A 21181-nucleotide genomic window follows, 5' to 3' on the forward strand; every position below is an offset into this window, starting at 1 on the left:
TGAACATTTTGTGAGTCTGGAGGCATTGTCAGCCTTTATATCTCATTTGTAAATCCTTAATAAGCCATAGATCGTGCTCACTTTAGATAAGCTCGTGCAAAATACTTAATTAACGAGTAGTAAGTGCTTTGTAACTGTGAATTCCTGCATTAATAACTGTTTATAGGCCATCATTAGAAAATGAATTTGTTGTGAGTTTTATAGAACATCTGCTGACACAGTCACTAATCATTAATACATGTCTGAATAGTGGATGTGCAAGTGCATGCAGAAATCTACAGTACAATGAAGAGTAAAACATTTATAACTGTGATTATAAACCACATAGTAATGACTATTTACAGCAGAAACATGTTTTATAAATGATGAATTCAGTATTTACTAATCCATAACTAATGTGCTTATCAATGATGAATAAAACATTTTTAACTGTGTTTATAAACTACATACTAATGTGTATTCATGCGTTATAAATGATGAATTCAGTATTTATTCATGCTTAACTAATGCTTAATAGTGTGTACTCATTATAAAGTGTTACCCAATCCATAGATACATCAAAGAATAAAGAGTTGTGTTATATGATGAGAGATTAAATTTTGGAAGAAAAGGAAAATGACTAGGATGGCGGATTAATCAAATTGCAGAAGTAGCAGCAATGGCAACACAGTCAGCTTTACCTTAAGGCACTGCACTTGTTAATGTGTGTGTGTGTGTGTGTGTGTGTGTGTGTGTGTGTGTGTGTGTGTGTGTGTGTGTGTGTGTGTGTGGGGTGTGTTTCTGTATGAGAAAGGAGGTCAAACTGTATGTAAACCCACCATTAGTACCAACCCTCAGTATATTTGAGTATGCACAATATATACAGTAAAGCATTCATGAAACAGTGTATGTCTGTGCTCCCAGGCAGTGCAGAGATGAAATGATAGAAAGCAGGAATCAGCGGTGACCAGCAGGGAACAGCATTGGGACAGGGGTGGAGGGGTTGGTTGAGCATTAGATCTGAGAAGCTCTGTTCAGAAGCCCCTGGAAAAGATCGAAACAACAAAACAAACTAGCAAAGTAGCAAGAGCAAAAGGTAGAGATCCATAGAAAAGAAAATAACACATGCACTTAAATCTCCCAAATCATTAATGGCAAACCACTGGTAAGCTAGGGTAGGTATGAATGCCTCAAGGACAGCAGCCACAGGGTGGTGCTAAAAAACTAAAATGTTGAATGCTTTAAGCAATGCATGAACTTCACATAATAGATTACTTGGCATGCTATCTATATTTTAATACTATACCAAGGGCTAACAACCAGTGGCTCATTAATGATTATTTATTATGTTTGGTTGCCATTATTATCACAAGTGAATCTGCATGTATGTTTCTGCTATGTGATATGTGTTCAGCATTTATTCAGAAAGCAGTTGCCACAAACTTAAAATGTCTCTGAAGAATCTTTTTTTCAGTGTGCCGAGCATGACACTTATCTATAACCTCTTACCTGCGCTCCTGCCCAAACAGCCGAGCCACCTCCTCTCTGCCAGGACTCCGTGTCCGTGCCCTCAGCTCTTGGCGCTTTTTCTCTGAGCGAAAGGCTTCGCGATAACTCAGTCTGCGAGCCCGTGGAACATCAGACAGTGCTGCATATTCCCTGCCAGAACGGCCCACTCTGCCTCCTCCGCCACTGACACTACCAGTGCTTCCTCCACCACCACTGTGTCGCTCCCAGGTGGGTGTAGTCCCACTGGGCTCAGAGTCCAGTGAGCTCTGAGAGGAGCTGATGGTGGAGTAGCTGGGGGAAACAAGTGCACCTGGAGAAGGAAGAGGATCTTGGGAGGGTTGATAAGGGGAAATCTGGGGTTCTGACTCAGAGTTATACCTGGGACTGAGAGCTCCTAAAGAGGAGGAGGATGCTGAGGAGGACAGGGGCAGATGCTGGGGTGGAGAATGCTGTGAAGACTGTGGAGAGGGCTCCGACTTGGTCTTCTCCAGGGAAAAGTAACCACTCTCCACTCGTACCTTGCGCCCAGTGCTTATGGTGCCGCTATCTGAAACAAGAAGAACACAGTGCCATTGATTAACACCCAAAACAGCCTGTATATAGTGCTAGATATGTGAAAATATTACACACATATATACATATCATGTATTACGTATCTGTTACATAAAACAGAGACTAAGCTAATGTGGAGCCCAGGTCATTGCAGATTTGCCATGTGACAATGTCTTTATGTTAGCTGTGACTAGCAAGATGTTTCCTAAAGTGATCTAGTAATCTTATGAGTGAAATGACAGCTGAAGCAAATATACAGGATGTTGAGGAATTGCATGTCGTCATCTTAGTCCTCACCATCTTGAGTGGTGATACTGGAGTCTGTTTGGCTCTGGCTCAGCTGGCTGATACAGGAGGCACTGCGGCTGCAGGGGATGGTGGCCCGGCTCCAGCGGCTCTCCTCTTGCCACAGAGTGGCACGGCTCATCGGGACACGCTCAGCACTGGCGATACTGCTGGGCAGGCAAGGTATGCTTCCTCCACTGCTGCTGCTGGTCACGGTCACCTTGGCAGGGCCAGGTTCCTGTTTGAGGGTTTGGGTTGGAAGGAGTGGATGGGAAGAGGAGAGGACATAATTGGAGGTAAGGTCACACAGAGACTACAAGAAGGAATACAAAAAAGAAAGAAATTGAAGAACAATTAAATGCTGAAAAGTGAATGTGAAAATTCAAGTAAGTAATATCTTTTCTTGATTTATATGTGCTTGATTGCAAGTCTGCTGTTGAGTCCAATCATGTGCCAATCACAATACCACTTATCTCACTTATTAATTCCTTCCAGTACATCTGACGCACAGCACAGTAATCTCCTATGGCTTCAGTCTTGGTGTTTGGTGGCACATGATTTCACATCACGTTTTTGATTTAGCTTCTTTGACTTGTTAGATTTTTATGTGTATGTGTCAGGTAACACGAATATCACAGTGACAACGCAAAAGAAAACTGCTTTCATCATTGGTAAAATGACTAATTCTGGGAAGGGAGGAGGAAGATGTGTGGAAAGGAGAAAGAGACTGACAGCTTGACAAAGAACAAAGAGTTCATTCATGGCAAACACACCTGTATTATTGAGGGATACAGAGAACAAAATAACAGAACAAAGATTCTGCAGAGGAGGAATGTATTGGGATAGAATTTCTCAGATAAAAATCATAAAAGATCATCTTCATCTGATTAAAGAATACACTCATTGGGTCATGATTGAGTGTTTGTGTGTTACGGTTTGATGTCACCAGTTCGTCTTGGAATCAGCAGATGATTATTTGAGTTCATAAGAAGAGAAAGCAAGACTTCCAAAGCAAAGTGACCCTCAAACATCAGCCTACTGTAATCACCACAAACATACTGTTGTGCTATGGATCTTTCAGTATCAGAGCGCAAGAAATGAGAGAAGCAAAAATCATGTCCTTTTTATTCACCCTTCACCTGGATTGATCAGGATATAATAAATATTATCTATTAGGGCTGGGATTCCAAAGCCAAAGAGTAAAGCAGGATAAAAAGTTGAGCCCAAGCTGAACTCACTGGGTGTCCATTCATGTCTTCAGTGGAAAAACACTGGCTTGGAGTTACTCCACCCTGCCAATCACAAAAAGCCTTTGATGTTAATGCATGCTATGTAGTGCTGATTATAATTATTACAGGTTGACCCTAAAAATCTGTCCCAATGATTTTATAATTTCAGTATTATTTGAACTATGATGTTTAATTTTCTTCTTATGTAGGCCAAATCCATTAACATCTATGAAATACAGCACTATTACGAGAGGTTAAGTGTTTTGTTGCTTTAGAGCCAACACAAGAATCTGAAAGTAAAATCTCTTTTTAGACTCTCTGCAGTTACAATATGAGACACAAACAAGTTGCCTGTCATGTAATCTTGTTGTACTCAAGGTCAGGTGCTTCATTTTAGGGGAACCACCCAGAAAGCAAACACCGTCACTATACTCAAGTATTTACAACAGTTTCCAAGCACATGTCCTCCAGTAAGTCAAAGTGGGAGGAGATGTTGGGAAGTGTGAAGTGTAGAAAATCTAGACCACATTTTCATACTGGAACAACTGAACAGCCCATGAGACAATGGTAGAAACTGACATTAGACAAGCAGTGAATGCATAATCACCCTCACACATTATCAGCATGTGGCTTGGCCTTGACCACCTGACTGTTATTTCATGCGATTCCTATTTCACCCACATGCAAAAAAAAAAGATGGGAGTATGCCTGTTGTACAGCATCAACCAGGTTCTGTGCAATAAAGCAGATATCAGTAACTCAGAGAATACAATCATAGGTTTATGCCGTCTGTACATGTTAGATCTGCATCTGATTTACAGAGCAATGGTTGATCTTGCGTCACTATTACTGTCTTAAGTCTATGAGTAGTAGCTTAACACTGCATTTTGCCAATAAGATGAAAATGGACAGTCCATTAATAATGGAGTACAGCAGGTACACTCACATGTGTACATCAAGTATTGTTGATCAACAGCTCAACAAAGAAAGCCATACATAAATGAAAGAGGTCACATGGGACACAGTTCAAGGTCATCACCGTGTCACCACTGTCTCTCTGCAAATGAGCCCTGTGTAAGCCCAGAAAGGTCACAGTCTGATTCAGGGCGCCGTCATTAGAGGAACCAGATAATGAACTTCAGAGATAATTGTGCGCACTCACCACAATTTTGGCCTCACTTCAAAAAGGAGGTAGGGAAGGGGAAAAACTGTGTCCCACAGTGGGTGGTCTGTAGAACATTACGTGATATGCCTATATTTTTTCTTGTCATTGGAACCATTATTATGGTAATAAAGCTTTACCTAGTCCTGTTATTTTACCTTCCAGGGAGACATGTGACTGCACTGACATGAAAAGTGCATTTTTATTCCCTATGGGCATTGTGTTCCTAATGGATGTCACATGACTGGCTTAAATGACACTGCTCACCTTGTTCTCAGACTGTTGAACACAATTGTTCTTTGGTTTTAGCCCCTAATATGTGTGTAGATATACTTCATATAATGTTATTTATTTACAGATACACATAGCTCTCCAAAGAGAAAGTCTCTACAGGGCGATCAGTCTGGATAGTCAGCTAACAAACAGCGCTACATGGATTAGTTCATTGTAATATTAAAAATAGGGGTGACATGAGGTAGTCAGGGGGGAAAAAATCATTTATGAAAGGCATGATGTTTGTTTTTATTTCAGAAATGCTTCTGCTTAAGTTAACATGTAATTTCACAGTATTGTCCCATTCCTCCATGCTCACACTCATAGGGCACATAGGTGATGATTTTTAAGAAAAATCTGTTTTGATCAGGCACACAAGGTTGATAAATGAACAGACAGGACAGCAGCTGCTGGACGTAACAATGAAACAGAGTGCACCAGCAAATTCGTAAGCGAGAGGTTCACGGTCACATTGCTGAAAGTCACTGCTGAATGTTTTTTTAGCAAGCAGCTGTCAAAATTACCCCTAACCTTGATTATTTGCTCAGGAATATTTTGATAGTTCTCTTATGCTTGCTGCCTAATAACAAATGTTCACACTGTAATTACTTTGCCATCGTACAAATGACCACTGGAATTAATTTAGATGTAACATGTGACACGTGGCATATCAGTTGACAAATATGTCATGTTGCTGACAGAAAAAAATACCATCTCTCTCTCTCTGTAGTTTGAGTGGAATGAAAAGCCTCCATTGTGCATACTTCCACAGCATATGTTGTCCTTAAATAGTATATACACACACACTCACTCACTCACTCACTCACTCACTCACTCACTCACTCACTCAGTCTTTGTTGAAGCAATGGCACAGTTGTATGCAGATCATGTATAATATTCACCTTATCTTGAACAGTGCTGAAACAAAGTCATATCCACCTTCAACATGTGAGCATGAAAGCATACTAGCAGCCAAAAATAGCTCATTACCTGTCATTTGGAAATACTTCAGTTATAAAACAGATGATGTCCTACAAGCACAGATACTAAGTGAGATTTGCATCAGAATTACTGCTGCACTTGGTACCGATATGACCAATCTCATGTAATCACTAAAGTTGTGACACCATGCTCTCCTTATTCCCTGCTATACATGTATGCACAGGGGGCCATTGGTTTATGGGTGCCAGGATTTAGGCAGCATTTAAGAGCCCATTGATAGAAAATACAAAAAGGTATACATAAAAAATATCACACTGACCTTAAACTGAGTTTGGTTGCTTACTACTCTTACCTTGTTAAGTATGAGCAAGGTAAAAACACTTCACTACAGAGTGTGTGAACACGTGCATTACCTGGTGAGTGGGTGGATCAACCTTGCGTTTTTTCTTCTGGTTCTGCTTGTTGGTCCTGGGATATACAGTCAGAGCCTCCTGCCACCTACGAATAGTGATACAGTCAAATTGTTGTTCTTGGGACACTAGATGCAGACTATACAAACCAAGCCCCCATGGTGGATCAATACATGACTGGAACAAAGTTCTCTGTAGCCAAATAGAAAGTATTATACTTGCCAGGAAAAGCATGAGCATTACCTAATACTACTAACAGACAGAAAAAGAGGCAACTACACTAGATTCATAACATAATAGATTAAACACCCTCTAAAGTTTTCTTTAATCTCACCTTTAGTCAGTGTCTTATCCCCTAGTTGTAGAGCATCTTGGTACATTATGGTTACATTTATTTTCATTCATTTATGTTTGCTTTTTTGCTCTTTGTGAGGACTAAAAATCGTTTTTATTAAAAGCGCAGTTCATGAGGACACTATTACCTGACAAACTAGAGTATATTTAGTTAAAGGACCAGTGTGTAGTATTTAGTAGCAGCAGCAGTTTCTGATTGCAACCTCGTCACCTCACCCTCCTGTTCTAAGTGTGTAGGAGAAACTACGGTGGATGAGAAAAACATGAAAGGGCCTATCTAGAGCCTGTGTCTGGTTCGTCCGTTCTGGGCTACTGTAGAAACAAGGCAGCTCAACATGGCAGACTCAGTAGAAGAGGACTCGCTGACTCTAGATAAAAATGGCTCATTCTAAAGGTAACAGTTCTTATTTTCAGGTGATTGGTAATGAAAACATACCTATGAATATTTATGTTCCATTTCTGCCAATAGATTCTCCTAAGATAAGATAAGATATATACTTTATTGAATGATACACACTGGACCTTTAAGCTTTTGAAAGAATAAATTAAATGTATGCTGCTGTGCCATCATACTCCACTGTAGTAAGATCATTCTATTTCCACACAAAGTAATAACATTTATATCTTCAATCAAAAAGATTTGGAGAAATTGTAACACTTTGCTTTAGTTTTACTAAAGTGCTCACTCTTGGTCTTGAAACTAAACTAAAATGTTAACAATGTTTTTGCCCCAAAAAATTACTAAAGTAGTAAAGGTTTTTGTAAAATGGTTTGCAGTGTATAAAACAAATCACAAATGTCCAGCGTTTTAGTCTACTAAAAACTCACTAAAAATAAGAATGATCAAGTGGACAAAATATAACTAATATAATCTGAAAACAGCTATAAAGATTAACATTAGTCCTCATGTAATTGTAAAATAAGGCAAAATGCAGAAACCCCTGGCTCTTTTGTGAATAGACTAATCAAGTGACAATGATGCAGAAACACTCATGCATTATCAAATACTTTTCTACTCCACCCACTTTGTACAGTGAAAGCATTTGGTGTCACACTATAAACTGTCATGGATGCTATGTTTGATACTGTAACACAAGTCAAAAGACATTTGTAAGGAGCCTAACATAACTAGGAAAAACATGCAAAATATTACATGTATATTTTAAAAATCCTGGTTGTCAGTTATTGGCAACTTTGCAAGCTAATATGATTGTGTGATGGCCCAGAACCAACACATGGGAGGCAGATGACAGAGTAGGAGGAATACAGTGATAGAGCAGGTAGCATAACGGAGAGTGGGTGTTGTTAGTCACAGTTCCCTAAGAATAGCCATAATATGTATGCTACAGCCAAGGATGAAGAGTGCAGTGCAGAAACACACTTTTGAATGTACAGGCAGTGGAGGAAACACACAAGAAACGACCAAATAATGAGGCTTAAAGCTTGTGTATTGTGATCTGTGAGCAGGCATATGGGGGTTGGTGAACACAAGGAGAGGGGCTAGAGAGGCAGGGAGAGGAAACAGTTCAAGAATGTGCACTGTCACTGCAGTGTGGATTACAAGTCTCAGAAAAGCACAGCCCAAAAGAGACAGCAGGGGGCAGAGCAGTTTTGGCAGCAGAGGCAGTTGTGCACAGCACAACTATTCTCCCCTGTCCAAGTCTCTGTCATCCCTATCCACTCATACCAAAGAGAGCAACACAAACCATACTGCCCACCTGAGGCCACAGTTATTGTATATCACACATATAAAAAGGGATAATGGCAGATTGTCTATTTGTAACAGATCACATTCATGGTTACTATGTCTTACCCGTTGATAATTTCTTTACACTCAGCCCGTATGAAGTGCTCTTTCTCAGGGGTCAGGATGCACAGCGAGTTCTTCTGACCTGTCCTGGACTCTCCATCAACGACATCAGAGCACTGGTTCATATTGATTGTACCCTGGGGTAGAGTGCTGGGCTGCAGGACACAACAGAGACACACTGTTAAATGTGGAAGTGAACAGACGTGCCCACATATCCCTCCACATGGTCCGTCTTCTCACACAATCCACCCTAGCATTAATTTTCATGCCAAGCCTTGGCATGACGCGCACTGATATAACAGTCTGTGCACAGGCAAATGTTCTTGTTAGGGCTCAATGTGATATTTCTATGCCTTGTGATATGTATTGCAGCATTTCAAAAGACGGCAATTACATAATTACATCATATATGCAGCTTTTTACTTCACTAGCTCCGATTGTACAAGAAAGTACAGCTCTAACAATAATTAGGGTGATTTTCAGACGGGGAAATTAAGTAGTTGTTCACAACTCTGATGGACTCAGTGTGACATTATTGTATTTTGTTAATAGTCGCCACTCAATCCAGGCTTAAGTCCATAATCAACACAGTAATAATGATGCACTTTAAGTCCTGGTTAAATAAGCAAGCACACTTTTGAAGTTAAAAAATTGTGGTATCTAGAATCAGGTACATACAAAAGACATTACATAATACAAATTTACATTATTTATCAAATAAACTAGACTGTTTTACATTAAAATTATTTCAATTGTTCATTATCATCATCGTAACATTGTTCCAATGTGAATATAGCCTGCAATTTTGGTAGTTCAGCCCCGATCTACACAGCCATGTTGTATATTGTACAGCTAGAAAGAGCCTGAAATGACCTGTGAAAAGGACCGTTCCATTTATAAACAGTGCAAGTTCATGGGTTCACTGAGCGGTTTTGAGTTTAATCTGTCTGATGCCTTGCTGTGAGGTGTAAACCCAACTATGCATGCTGACATTGATGCCATCTGTTAGCCATAAATAACGTGACCACAGGACTTCTACAATAATACCACTTTGTGTACAATGACTTAAGGTTTTACATGCAGGTTTATGTAAGCACACAGTGGCTTTGTATGTAGTCACGGCTCATTTACAATGAATGGAGACATGGCAGCTCAACTTGGAACAGATAAGATAATCTATTTATAGTCCATTGCACTGCATCGCTCTGAGTGAGCGTGTCGTGCTAGAAATACAGTTCAATTTAAAGTTACAGTTTAAATGAGTACATTAGTCAGTAAAACAAGCAGATGCATTCTTAGAAAGACAGTACTTAAAAGAAGGCAAATATATGCACACACATTACTACAAATATTACTAGCTCAGAAAACTGACTTTTGATTAGTTTGACCTCCAAAGGACTTACAGGAGCAATGGGAGAAGCCTTGATAATCTTATGTTGACTGAGGGATTTATATTGGTTCAATGAAGTAACTGCATAACTAAGCACACTGGGCATGGTTAGCTGTTGGACCATACTTTCACTGCACTAAACACACAGACCAAAATATCATAGTGGTTCCCAGCTATAAGTACCAGGTAGCCACAGATGATAAATTACAGCCCTCAGCAAATTGGAATATATTAGGAGATAGAGCTGGAAACAAAATTAAAAGGTATCACGTTTATGTTAGTTACTGACCAAATAAATCTAACTCAAGGACCCAATTTGTGCAGCATAACCATAGCCTGTCAGCAACAGAGCAATTGGAGCCCATAGATGGCCTCTAATGTAGACAGAGAAGTCAATAGTTAACAGTTCGTGGTAATCCCACCCTGAGGGCAGATGAGAGGCCCTGTTTACTTTGTCACTGTTAAATGTCACTTTCATCCTCAACTCTTTTACCACCGTCTGTATTGTAAGAGATAGCAGAGTCAAAATTTGGCACAGCAAATTAGAACGAGGAGGATAGTAGGTTGGTTCAACTAGGCTAAGACATTTTGAGGCAGAATGGAAGGACAGGTAGCATAACCTTTGCAATGACTCCTGTACAATGGTGAAACAAGTGTGTCACGGAGGCACAACTGCCCATTATGTTTTGGCTCAACTTCTTATGCTTGTGGTTTTAAAATGTTCCATCACCAAAGGGCTCTTGACACCAAGGTGAGAGGCCAGGGCAACAGCCGGGCTTGACAGACAGACGGACAAATAGACCTTGGGACAGCTGGGCGAGGGCCTAGGCCTGCTTCAGACTCGACAGAGAGACTGGCGTCAGCTTGACCTGAGAGCCCTGTCACTCTCAGACATGGCAAGAGGAAGGAGGGTTGGGGATGGAGAGTAGAACAGTATGGGCTGAGAAAAGGGAGATTAAGTCTCAAGCTGGTGGTCATGGATAACAGCAGTGCAGCAGAAAAAAAGGGGTTTGTGGACTCTGACTTTGGACTGCTAGGCCATCTGTCTGAGTAAACAAATCTAGAGTACGCAACACATGTGGGCCTGTCCTTGAGCTGGAGTCAGAAGAGGATAAACAGCAAAATATTTCAAATTCTGGGAACAGTTGTACAAGCAGATTAAGCCCCTAGTTCTATAATGACAGTGTTGGACTCTCTTGGACACAGAAAATAAATCAGACTGACAACAGCTCTGATTAAAAACCAATTTCCATAAAGCTCACCTCTGAGAGATTAGAGTGCTTATATGAAGTAGGTGGTGGCAGGGTGGGAGTACAGTATATGTTTTGCACTGGAGTCGTGTGGCCAGCAGCACGGGACTCCTGTCACACGTGTGCACCCTCCCTGCCCCAGCACTGTGTCAGCTGAGCACGAATACACGCCCCTACTTTGGGCCAGCAATGGCAGCTCTAGCCCCCAGACCCAAGCCCCCCGAACCCACACCTCTCTGTCACCTAGCCTAGACCCAGTCCCCTCTCCCTGGGCCACCGCTCTGCACAATGGGCTCTTTGTGAAGCAGCACCAGTTCACACAATGTGAGATTGTCAGCCGCCACAGTCCACAGAGCCACTCCTCCCCTTAACCCTCAACAAGGAAATGACTGAGAGACAAGAGGCCCAAACAAGTGTCCTTTTGTGATCAGAGCATGGAAATTATGAAACCACCATAAACTTATTCTAGTCTCTGAAGCTGTTCAGACAATAATATGAATACTGTCTCGATGGGAGTCATTGAGGAGATTCTCAAGGGGAGATGGGGACAAATCAGAAAAGGATTTGGTTTCCCTAGGGCAGTCTGTGATGACTGGAGGGGAAGGAGGGCATTTTATTAGGATCTGTGAAAAGATTACAAATTATGAAAGCAGCAGTCAGATATGCCATTTTAGCGGTCATATAAGTATTTACTGGAATATTGTGCTTGTGGCAAAATCCAAATACTGTGAAACATTGCATCAAGTATATAAGACAAAAATTAAACTTACTTCATTAGTTAACATTTCCATTATTTATTATTATTTTTCCATGTAATATGAGTGAATGGAGATCCAAATCCTATTTTACCCCCTCAGGGAAGACAACTTCTACTGATAAAAACAATCGATAACATGATGGCCTGATGGATTCCACTTTATAGTTCCGGCCTATCTTTCCCCTCCCTACCATATAGTATTCATAGGTCTTGTGATCTGTTTCTAGATGTTGTATAGAAATACAACAATGCTCATTAGGAACAAATTCTTTGTTTAGAAAATGGTAATTAGTAAGCTCCATGCATGCATGCCTCTTCCATGGCTTCCTTCACTCTTGGCCTTTCTGCAGCTAAGCAAAACATCCCATTCTCCCTTATGACACAGCGAGAGAAATATTTGCTTCTTTTGGCAGCTGGGTGATGGTCTAACTTTCATTTTTGGTTGTGGAGCAAATTCTCTTCCTCTGCCATCAACATTTTTGGGTTTGACAGACTCATTTCTGGTCATGGAAAGCAAGAGTGCAGTTAAACTGACTCAGTCAAAAAGGAGCATGAGGGAATGAACTGGCATTTAACTATGTGATTGAGTCACATATTGCAACATCTTTTTTATTACATTTAGCTAATTTCTCATTCATTTTCTATCGGTATGAATATACCTACAACGTTGCACAATGGCCAAGTTAGTTAGGAACACCTGTAAGTTGATTAGAAACATCTGTTATTTGGTATTAGGTGCCAGTTTGTCTGCCAACTTTGGAGGTGACAAATTCAAAAGCTACAGCTTCACTCGCACACTTACATTACGTTTCTTTCAGACATGTAACAGCAGGATTCTCAAGCACTGTCTCCAAGTTCTTTACCCTGCATCCAAAGCCATTTGACTTTGATCATTAAAGACATGGAAGCCAAAAGGAAAGCTGATGAACTGGCACCGCTTCATCCTGACTCATGAACATGGCCTAGAATCAGGTCTCTTCAGGGTCCAACATCCTCTGCTCATTACCGATAACAGCAATTATGCAATAAATCTTTCCTTAGCAACTTAGGACAACAGAGATAAACACACATTTTTGATACCAGTGAGTATGCCAACAACCAGCTGCAGGGAAATGTCCTCAGGTGCCAGACAGATCGAGTCACCTCTAGTCTTGCTGCTACAAAGGAATATCAAACGGTCTCTCTCTGTCCTTCTTAAGTCCACAATAATCATACAAACAAAGATATACATAGCAATCAGACCAGGAACTAGAGCTGACAGATTGGTCATGGACAAGATTACAATCATCACTGCCCCAAAGTCCTCACGGTCCTATAATTTTACCACAATATTGAGACAATGTTAAGCCAGTTCAATCACGCATGATGTTTACCTTAGCCTCAGCTATAATACCAACCCTAACCCCTGCCTGTACTTTAGACAAACATATAGCTCTATAAAAAGCCATATGGTGGATATCTGACATCTCTGTTGCAGGGCCAAGTACAGTCCTCCAGGCATTCTCAGATACACCTCACTCCACTGGTATGCATTCAAGACGTTTAGATACAGTATAGGCATCTGCTCTAAGCCTGGTTACAGAGCAACAGCACTGCAGTGAAGGGTAACTGCAAGAGCACTGTATCAACACAAAATTCAGAGAGAAATTAACAATAAAGAAAATTAAAAATGCCACAGATTTCACACATATTTGTACCAGGTATTTCAGAGAGGAGTGTGGGTGGTAGCAGTGCTGCTCTTCTTACGGAGGATGTGAGAGGATGTGGGTGGTTGATTGCTGTGTTAGGAGGCCAGCAGCTGACAAATGCAGAGGAGGAGGAAGACGAGGGAGAGTTGGAGGATGAAGACCATTTTCTCTGCTAGTACAGCAGGATTCTTTTCAAATGAAGGCTAGGATTGAGCTCTCGGTCAATCAGATGCAACTGCACTGGAGCTACATGAACCAGATCTTTCCCACTCCAGGGTAGAATAAATAAATAAACACATTTGTGGGTACGAAGTTAAATGTATCTGTAGTACATGGCTGTATCATTCCACTACATGTAGCACGTCATTGAAGCTTTATCAAGAGTGGTTATTTAATGTATATAACAATAATAAATGAACAACTGCAGCAGACAGACAGTGTGTAAGAAATCACTCAGCCTATGTCTGGGTGGTGACAGAGTTGACCGCCCGGCTGGAGAAACAGGTGCTACGATCGAGTTGTGTCATGTTGCGTTAGCTGTTCAGACTCAGACTGTCTACGGGGAATTATTATGAGTGTGTGTGGTTTCCCAGACTGGTAAGTTTGTTCTTTCTTTGCTATTCAGGCCCCTCTAATATTCATCAAAGCCGCTTCTTTCCTTGTTGCTTTCTTTACTCCTCATATGTGATGAATGATACCTCTGTTATGTCTGTTTGCTCTGCTTACCAGGTTCACTCTAGATTGTAGTCAGTGGAAACTAGGGTGGAGTGATATATCAACTAGACTCGGCCACCAGGATCGAGAATCAGCCAATCAGAGGTGTGTACAAAATAAAACTTTGTAGTTGAATTTGTTAACAAAAGTGTTGCTGTTGACTGTAAAATCTGTTCTCAATAAAGTCATCTTTAGCTTTCACCTGCTGTTAGCGGCGCACATAGCAGCGTTTCTTGCAGAAATGTACCTTTTGGAATCATAGTTAACATCTACCTCAAAGTTTTTATGTCAACAGGCTTATACCTTCGACTTTTTTTTTTATGCAGTTTTTTAATCTTTTGGACTGATGATTTAACCAGGAGAGTTTTATGCTGAGGTAAGCCTTAGATGAGGTCCAACTGTGAATCTATGGGAGAAAATAACTATGGGACTTTTATTTTTGGAACCAGGGGTGCCTCAAATAGCTCACTACACTTTCCAACTCTATATGCACACCTGCTGCAGTTTACTGGACTGCTGTGACTGCAGGTGTCTCCCAAGTCGCGGAGGTGGTTGTGTTTGTTGACAAGGCATTATCTCTGGTTAGGAGCTATGACGCCACAGGAGTCGAAAGCCAAGTAGGTAAAATTACCTAGCCCACAGATATCAAGCCAATGTCTTGTTAAACCACAAACAGCAGGAGCAGATAAATAAGTGTGTTGACATCTCTGTTCTATATTTGATGAAACTGATGTTTGCAGGTGGTGCAGGTTTTTATCATAACTTCTGATGCAACTGTCTTGCAAAGGAAGCTCTATAATAAAAGATTTAGCCTCCTGCATTTTGCAGGAAAAAAAGAAAAAAAACAATTGCACACAAATTGTCCCTTAACATTTGGCCATATTGCAAGTGATAACTTAATTATTGTTCATGCAAAGTCAGTGTATTTGTTTCTATTTGTCATCTCTAACTTAGGTGAAACATATAGTTTTGTCACCCATGCCAGTCAGGGTAGCAGACCATGGAAGTAGAAAAGTGTGGCTTATCTAAATCCCTAGGTGGCTTGGCACTGAATGTACAAATTCATGTCACACTGATACAACAATTAGTTTCAAATAACAACACCCCCATTAACAGCATGCACTAATATAAGCTCATTGCAAACCATCCTCTTCCAAGGCCAATAATGATTACAACCCGATGCTCTGTCATGCACACTGGACTGGTGTTTATTTAAACACAAATATTAACCAGTGTTGTTCTTCTGAGTATCTAAATGTTCTCTCCAATACAGCACCACTCACTCACTGACTTGTAGAGCAGCAAATCCCAGATTTGAAGCTCTTGCATCAGCTTTTTGTCTCCACTGCAAAAACAAGTTGCTCCAAGATCACAATGTGCCCCAGAACAGCAGTGTCTGGATTACTGCAGCGTCCCATACGGTGCTCTGACACAGCACTTTGGAAAGTAGGCCAAGGTGAATAGGCACCCATTATATGCTGTGGCTATTGTAAAGTCGCAGGATCCCAATGAAAACTATTCTTAAAATACCAAGTGGAACATAAAAATCATTCATTTCTTTAACACAATTAACAAGAAGCTAGTTTCTGCAACTCATTCTACACTATAAAGAAATCAGATAAGACCTGCAGTCAGGCTTCAACTACTTCTTTGATAATGACTGCAAATCTGCCAAAGCCTTGCTAAGTCAACGCAAATTATCCCATCAGGCAAAAGAGAAGGGAAAATGGGGGAGGGATAGGAAAAATGTCCTTTGGGAATTTAGCTAATACCTCGGTTTTGGAGCTAGCAGATTTTCCACAGGGCTGAAGAGCAGCTTCTTGCAGACCCAGGTCTGTTGGTTAGCAGTTAACCTTCCCAAAACAGTGCTGACAGCAGATAACTTTAGAAGCTAGGAGAACGTTCATTTGGTAACAAAACCTGGGGGCAATATTCATTTCCAGATTTTCCAGAATGTTCTAGGACTAGTAAACATTAACATTCAAAACTAGTACCAATACAGTACTCAAGTTTCTGTACCAATACCCCAAAAATACTTGATGAGCTGATACCTGATTCCTCACTTGTCTTGATCAAATTTCTTGACTGTATCACAACATGTGTCAATACAAACCGCAAAACCAGGAACTTTTCATAAATATAATACAGTATGTAAACACATCTACGGTTAAACCAGACAGCACCTTATTAAGCAATGGTTCATGACAGTTTAGTAAGTACAAAAAGTAGTAGCTACATACAATATCTGGTCAGTACTTAAAATGTATTGAGGTTAAATACCAAGTTTAGTGATGTCTGTGAAAAATTTAGAAAAACAACCATCACATACGACTAAGATTCAGTTTCCTAATATTCTAGCAAATTTCAGATAATCAGCTTGACAAAGAGGGATTTTTTAAATATTATTACATGAATGTAAATGTATGTACAGTTATTATGCAGATGGTACTACTGTAGTGAATAGATGTAAGGATGTTGTGCAAAGTCATCATAATATTTCTTTTTTTTGGTATGTAATGTATCCTCCATAATGAATGTAAATGTTGAAATAGGCAAACCAATAAAAACTTGGTCACAAATAAAAAAACAAAGATGTGTACGTATTACACAATATGTTGCTGTTTGCAACAACGCTGATGAAGACAAACAAGGTGGCTTGATTGTTTGTTACTTTTAACAACTGTTTGTTTATGATATTACAAACAATAAAACAATTGTATAATTTATTACATATTAATCTGTGTTTTTTTCAAGCAGTAGTCAATATTTTAAAGTACAGTTTATTTGAGTAGAAAGGGCATTTTTTTGCTATGTTCTCTTTAAAGCAGAGAAAAAGCACAAGAGGGGAGAATACTAAGCTGATTAGGTGCTGAGGCTGGAGGAAGGCCAGTCCATGGCTGCTTGGAATGGGAATTTCGGGCCAGGTCCTGAGGAAGCTAGAGTGGGTTATTAAAGAGCGAGTGGCTCACCCAACAACAATTAGCAACAAGCCAACATTCTTAAGTTACAGGTTATGAGCATTTTACAGACCTACAGATTAAATAAAACCCAGAAATGGTAGTAAGAGCTTTTACTGGGAGATATGTTCATGTGTACATAACATATTTTATCTAAATAAGTCTACCATGACATATATTTTACCCTTGCTTTTGTACTCCTGTGAAACATCACCATATCCAATTCAAAAGCTGCACTTTCTTTCTTTCTAAAAATATCTTTGCTGCAGAGCTCTGACCTCAACAGGTGGTTGGATTGGCAGGTCGCCAAGCTGAGGTGAAAGGTTAAAGTTTATCCAATACACCTACACCTGTTGCAACTCTGAAAGATGCTGAACTGCAGCTGTGGCTACTGCAGGCCATCACAAGCCAGCAGTGTATTAGATAACCACTCTCTGGCCAGTTTACAACTGGACTTCATCCATCTGAACTCATCTTCATGAATGTTGTGCCCTCCGTCCACACAACAAAATGACAAATATTACCTCAATATACTGGTGGGCTTCAGTGGTGTGTATCTGTGGGTAATTCACAATAGCAGTATTTTCACTAAAATGCCTCTCAGTTTCCCTACACCCCCACATCACACATGCAGACACCTACCCACCTACCCCACTGTTTTATTAGTGCCTGTCTCAGAGCTGGCTAACCCCTCACCCTTCTGCTTTAAATGAAGCCTTTTGTCAGTGTCCTGGTCTAGTGTTTAGAACAAACTGAACGAGCAGTCCGTCAGACTGTGTTTGGCTTTATAGACAAGGGAGGGTTTGGGGGAGAGAAGTTACACAATACAGCTGGCTGCTTTCTCCAACACAAATGATTTATTGGCTAGTGAGAACTGGAATGAAAGACAGAGATACGAGAGAGTGGCAGAATAAGAGAAAGTGAGGAGGTAAAAGGAAGGGAAAGTGAATCGGACTGAGTAATGGGAAAGTAAAAGTGAGGACCAAGCAAGTGAGAGTGGACACTGGTTTAGCCAAAACCTCCTGGAGCCAGCCTTTATCTGGATAATGAATAGCTGGAAATCATTAAAAAGAACAAGAAAATGAAGGAGGTTACAAAGGGAAGGATGGTAAGACATCCTGAAAAAAAGTCTTTAAAGGACTCCTCACCATGGTGTAACAGTGAACCGCCACCATGCATTTGGCTCAACTCAACATGGCAATCATATTCACCAAGACAAAATCAAAGGACAGTCCAAGTTCACCATCAACTAGAATCCCACATAAATAGAAACTGATACCTTATGAGAAATCATTTTCTATGAGAAAGGTGCTGATAGACCTAGTGCCCCTGTGTTAAAGGATCCTGTCCACAGGGTCACGCAACAGTGAACACTAATATAATAATAGACCGGAGGGTAGAACAGAAGGACTGTCTCCACTTACTTACAACCTACATTAGTTGAAGCTCAAAGTTGAAGTACAAGGTTATAGTTACAGGTGCAAAAGTTTTAATTCTTGATATGTTAAGAGATGACAAAAGCCTACTTATTGAGGTGAGATGTTTTCCAAAGTGCCTTGGGTTTTAGTTTGACTTGCACCAATTTGTCTATGCAATTCCAGGTCAACACATTTTCAATGGGAGCTCTTTCTGCTCATCCAATCAAAGAGGGACAGCTTAGTCCCTTTTACTGTGTGGTCTGAATGTGCATACTGGAGAACAATGCTGTTTTATTGACTGTAATTTGAATTTAATAAGTGTAATTTGACAGCCATTATTTTTAGACTCATTAAGCCTTTTGGCTATGGAATGCACACACAATAAATGTAGAATGGGAGTGGGGGAGGTCAGTGAGAAAGCATGAAAATGTCTCCATGTTCTTCACATTTGATCCTTGAGAGTTTAGAACAAGCACAAAAACCACACGTTTATGTTTAGTTTCAAATCAGCTGGGATCATGTTTCCTGGCAGTTCTCCATGTGTGTCTGTACACTAATGAAACTAACAGCTTCAAATTACACTTTTAGAGACAATAAATGTGAGCAAAGCAGTGCCATGTAGAATAGTGGCTCACACTCAAACAGGCCAAGCACAGGAGTTAAATGTTTAAAGACTTGGCCCTGAGCCAGATGGGGTTACTGTACTTCTGACTGAATAAATGAAAGAACTCAAACAGTGAACAAGTGCTGGAGATAAGATTTTTATCTTAGCCACATCCGGGATGATGTGGTGACTAAAGCCAAGGCAAAAACTAAAGAGCACAGATAAAAGGACACTGGAAAGTCAAACCAAATGGCCAGCAGAGAGCCAGACTGGTAATTTATCAAGTGAAAATACAACCTGGCCCATCTTCCATGAGACCTTTCATGGCATTCAGCTTAATCATACTCTCCTGGTAATGGTAAACTTATGTCTCGTCAGAAAGCACAGCACTCAGTTGGACATGCATACAGGGTCACTTGGAGGACAGCAAGGCCCTTGATTAGCGATCACTGAGAGCATGGATGTACATTAACTTCACAGACTACAAATTTCTTCTGGTCTGATTTTTCTAGAAGTCTGTTGTATGCTGCGTCAGGTCGATCATCTTTCATGGGATCAAACTGAGAGTGAGGCTGACTCATTTGCTTCAGACTGAGGCTGAAATACATGGTGCTTGGTTAGCGTAGACAAGACCTTGCCAAATTGCCTTGACATACAGAAAGTAAAACTAAGTAAGTTTTAAGTTACAAGGCCACAAATGATAAGCCACCATGTTTTCTGGTGACACCTATGATGACACTTCCACATTACACATAGTGTCTGTTGTCCTGATAAGAATTTACAGGAAAGCAGTGGCTGTGGTTCATTATTTGTAAAACCTGTGCACACTGATTCTTGTGCTCATGAGGTGACCTAATTCGTCATTGTACAGAGGCATCACAAAAGCACCACTCCTTCCAGTTTAGCTTTTATGTTCTAATATAGTTTCAATGTATGCTAGCAAAAAATAAGTTTACATAGTCAATAGGACAAGAGTTTTACTTGTTTAACTGAATCATTTACAATAGTTTAGGTTCATTGCGGCAGCAAACAGCAGACATGGCAGTGACAAGGTCAGCGTTGCAGGGGGAATTGGGAATTCCATAGTGGGTTAAAATAGACAAAAATCCACAAAAATTCCCCATTCTGTAAATGAAAACAAAAACAAGGGAATGTTCTTTATAAATATACTATACAGGGCGTCAGCTTTGGGATGTGGGGTTGCCATTAGCTTGAGTGGCAGTTACAGTGTTGTAGACTCTGATGATTACAAGCTGTATGAATGGCTGTTCCCATGGTTTTGTGGCTTTGTGCAATGGGAACAGTGACCCCACTGTAATCCATGGCTGTTTACATTCCAGCAGATCAGTTCCTACTGGAACCATGGGGAAGGAAGGCCAGGGGTTAAAAAAGACTCTCACGCACCGTATCTCTACAACACCAACACACGCCTCACCCAGGACCAACACTTAGTAAACAATCTACAATGATCAGCTTACACTGTCTTATCAACGCGCTGTTTACCCTTTTCCATCTAGATCATCTGTTTCTCTCCCCAAGCCGCCATGCAATCCAAAATCATTAATCTTTCCATCTTGTGCTGTAATACAAAAAAAGTGTACTACAGGCAGTCTTTACTTCTCTCTACTCCGTTTCCCATGGATTGCTGTGAGTGGAAGACTGGAGCTCCCCTATAAGTATCCCTAATTTGATGGGGTGGGGTGGTCAGCCTCCACTTATTCCCTGCATAGAGTGCCTGGAGGCAACAACACAACTCAGAGGCCCTGCCCACTCATCCATCCCCTAGAAAGCTTTCCTCATACCCAAACCAACACAAGACAAAAGCTCCTCAAAACTGGTTAAAAATAACCCTCAATTTCATGTTTCACAGGGCTAGAATAGGGAGAGGGTTTATGCAT

General features: G+C 40.6%; 1 protein-coding gene across 6 annotated transcripts in view; it reads right to left on the bottom strand.

Annotated features, from left to right (window-relative positions):
• The window catches only part of si:ch73-103b11.2 (myosin phosphatase Rho-interacting protein), a 50276-nt gene that overhangs the window by 18912 nt on the left and 10183 nt on the right, over window positions 1-21181 (bottom strand). For 4 of the 6 annotated variants that reach the window (XM_051418389.1, XM_051418388.1, XM_051418387.1 and 1 more), the window contains exons 4-8: window positions 8509-8660; window positions 6345-6429; window positions 3564-3617; window positions 2338-2563; window positions 1489-2035 (exon numbers count right to left, since the gene is read on the bottom strand). In XM_051418389.1, coding sequence (XP_051274349.1) covers window positions 1489-2035; window positions 2338-2563; window positions 3564-3617; window positions 6345-6429; window positions 8509-8660 — 1064 coding nt within the window. The remainder of the gene's footprint in view (window positions 1-1488; window positions 2036-2337; window positions 2564-3563; window positions 3618-6344; window positions 6430-8508; window positions 8661-21181) is intronic. The other 2 variants (XM_051418392.1, XM_051418390.1) reach the window with 2 other exon arrangements.

Source organism: Dicentrarchus labrax, unplaced genomic scaffold, assembly GCF_905237075.1.
Source record: "Dicentrarchus labrax unplaced genomic scaffold, dlabrax2021, whole genome shotgun sequence".
Lineage (NCBI taxonomy): Eukaryota > Metazoa > Chordata > Actinopteri > Moronidae > Dicentrarchus > Dicentrarchus labrax.